This window comes from Echinops telfairi, unplaced genomic scaffold (assembly GCF_000313985.2).
Source record: "Echinops telfairi isolate 266 unplaced genomic scaffold, ASM31398v2 ScPeMD7_7468;HRSCAF=8506_0, whole genome shotgun sequence".
NCBI classification, from domain to species: Eukaryota; Metazoa; Chordata; class Mammalia; order Afrosoricida; family Tenrecidae; genus Echinops; species Echinops telfairi.
In genome coordinates, this window is record NW_022111369.1 from 10,850,245 (window position 1) to 10,852,165 (window position 1,921).

General features: G+C 37.4%; 1 protein-coding gene across 1 annotated transcript in view; it reads right to left on the reverse strand.

Annotated features, from left to right (window-relative positions):
* Positions 1-1,921, reverse strand: part of GSTCD (glutathione S-transferase C-terminal domain containing) — a 162,848-nt gene that overhangs the window by 20,272 nt on the left and 140,655 nt on the right. Inside the window, exons 5-6 of the mRNA XM_004703451.2 lie at positions 1,338-1,453; positions 1,130-1,174 (exon numbers count right to left, since the gene is read on the reverse strand). Coding sequence (XP_004703508.1) covers positions 1,130-1,174; positions 1,338-1,453 — 161 coding nt within the window. The remainder of the gene's footprint in view (positions 1-1,129; positions 1,175-1,337; positions 1,454-1,921) is intronic.

Consider the following 1,921-nt stretch of genomic DNA (forward strand, 5'->3'; position numbering starts at 1 on the left):
ATGTAATTAGTTCCTACCTTGCGGATAGCTCCCACACCAAACAAGGAAGAAAACAAAGCCAGAGTTGAAATTTGTATTTTTAAAATGACCCCAAATTTCAGACTGTATGCAAAAAGACAGACATTGTGAAAAACTGATTTAAAGGGCAGAAGACTAAAAATAACACCTACTTCTAACAAACTATTGAAATGACTGAAAAAAAATGTTGTTAAATTTCTTCAAAAAGAAGTCACTAAAACATGTTTCTAAAAGCACTATCTATGGAAAACATTTTCAATTCAATATTGAATGGACATAATAGACTAAACTTATATTTATATGTTTAAAATTTGCAGCAATATACACGCAACCACATGAACAACGACTTAGGGAGAATATGCAGAGGAAAGCATTTGACAGATCAGCATAGTTTGTGGGTTATTTTTTCTTTATAAAAAGTTTACTTGTTGCTACAATTTCGATGTAATGAATACAAATCAGTAAACTAAAAAAAAAGCTTGGAAAGCATGAGCAGCCAGTATGTCCATTGTCAAACTGTTGTGAAAATAAAACTATTTTCATCATCATTATTCTATTTAACAACGTAAAAGCTATTGGTGGTTCAAATTTCCACCAAACAATATGCAGGTCTGTAAGGGGGACAGTAACATCAGCGAGGCAGGCAGACCTTAGAAGAACCCACCATCTGGCGTCTAAAGGGCAGCACTTACCAGGGAAGCATCGGAAAGAAGGAGAAATGGAAACAGGAAACACGGGGAGGAAGTGGGACAAAGGACGGTGTGCTGAGGAGACTGAATCAATGAAATGAAACAATATGTACGGATTGGATGACTGTGAAACTTAAGAGCTGCTCCATAAACCTGCACCCAATTCACAATAAAAGTTTTCATAAAGAGCTATTTTTAAATATAATCCACTTAAGAATTAAAAACTGTAGTTGGTTCACACTGTTTTCCCCTTATGATTTTGGATATCAGAAGTATACTTCAAAGGAAAAAAAAATTCCTGAACCACATATTTGACCTGGGTGGGTAATTATAAACTCAAAGAGCAGAGGATAAGCCAGCGTTGGCTATGTAAAGTATGTCATTTTTCCAACATTTCCTTTTATCGATTATTCAGAGCTTACCTGGCATGATGGCAACATGTGAGCAAGCACAATTCCAACGTGGCCCTGAAAAAGGCAGAAAGAGGCCGAGGTGAACTCGACTCCCTATGGGTTTTGTTCATTCTGAGACAACAGTCCCACCAAATAAAACACGCCCTTGGTTGTAATACAGTATAAACTACATCACCTTGGAAATGGGCTAAAAGGGACAAAAGGAGAGCTATAATACCCCACCACTGCAGAAATCCACAATTCTGTCACCAGGCCTGGCTTGCTTTGTCACCATATAAATAAGGTTGTTTAACTGCTGCTGCTTCCTCAGTGCGCGGTCACTGGACATTTTACCTGGGAGGGACAGGAGATGAGAACAGTGAGAGGCTGTGACTTGGGAGGAGCAGAGAGGACACACTTAGATTTGACTACTGGCCCATAGGAGGGGGTTTGGGAATCAACAGATATGTGAAAGCATGAGTTACAGAAGCTCATGTAATGGGTTCTGAGAGGACTCGAGCACTGGTAATCTGAGGTGAACTTTATTTCAGGTTATTTTTTTTTTCCCTTTCATTTGAAAAAAATCATTTTATTGGGGACTCACAGCTCTTTTCACAATACATACATGCAGCCATTGTGTCAAGCACATTTGTACATTTGTTACCATCATCATTTTCTTTTTTAATTAATTAATTTATTTTTAATCATTTTATTAGGGGCTCATATAACTCTTATCACAATCCATACATACATCAATTGTGTAAAGCACATTTGTACATTCATTGTCCTCATCATTCTTAAAACATTTGCTCTCCACCTAAG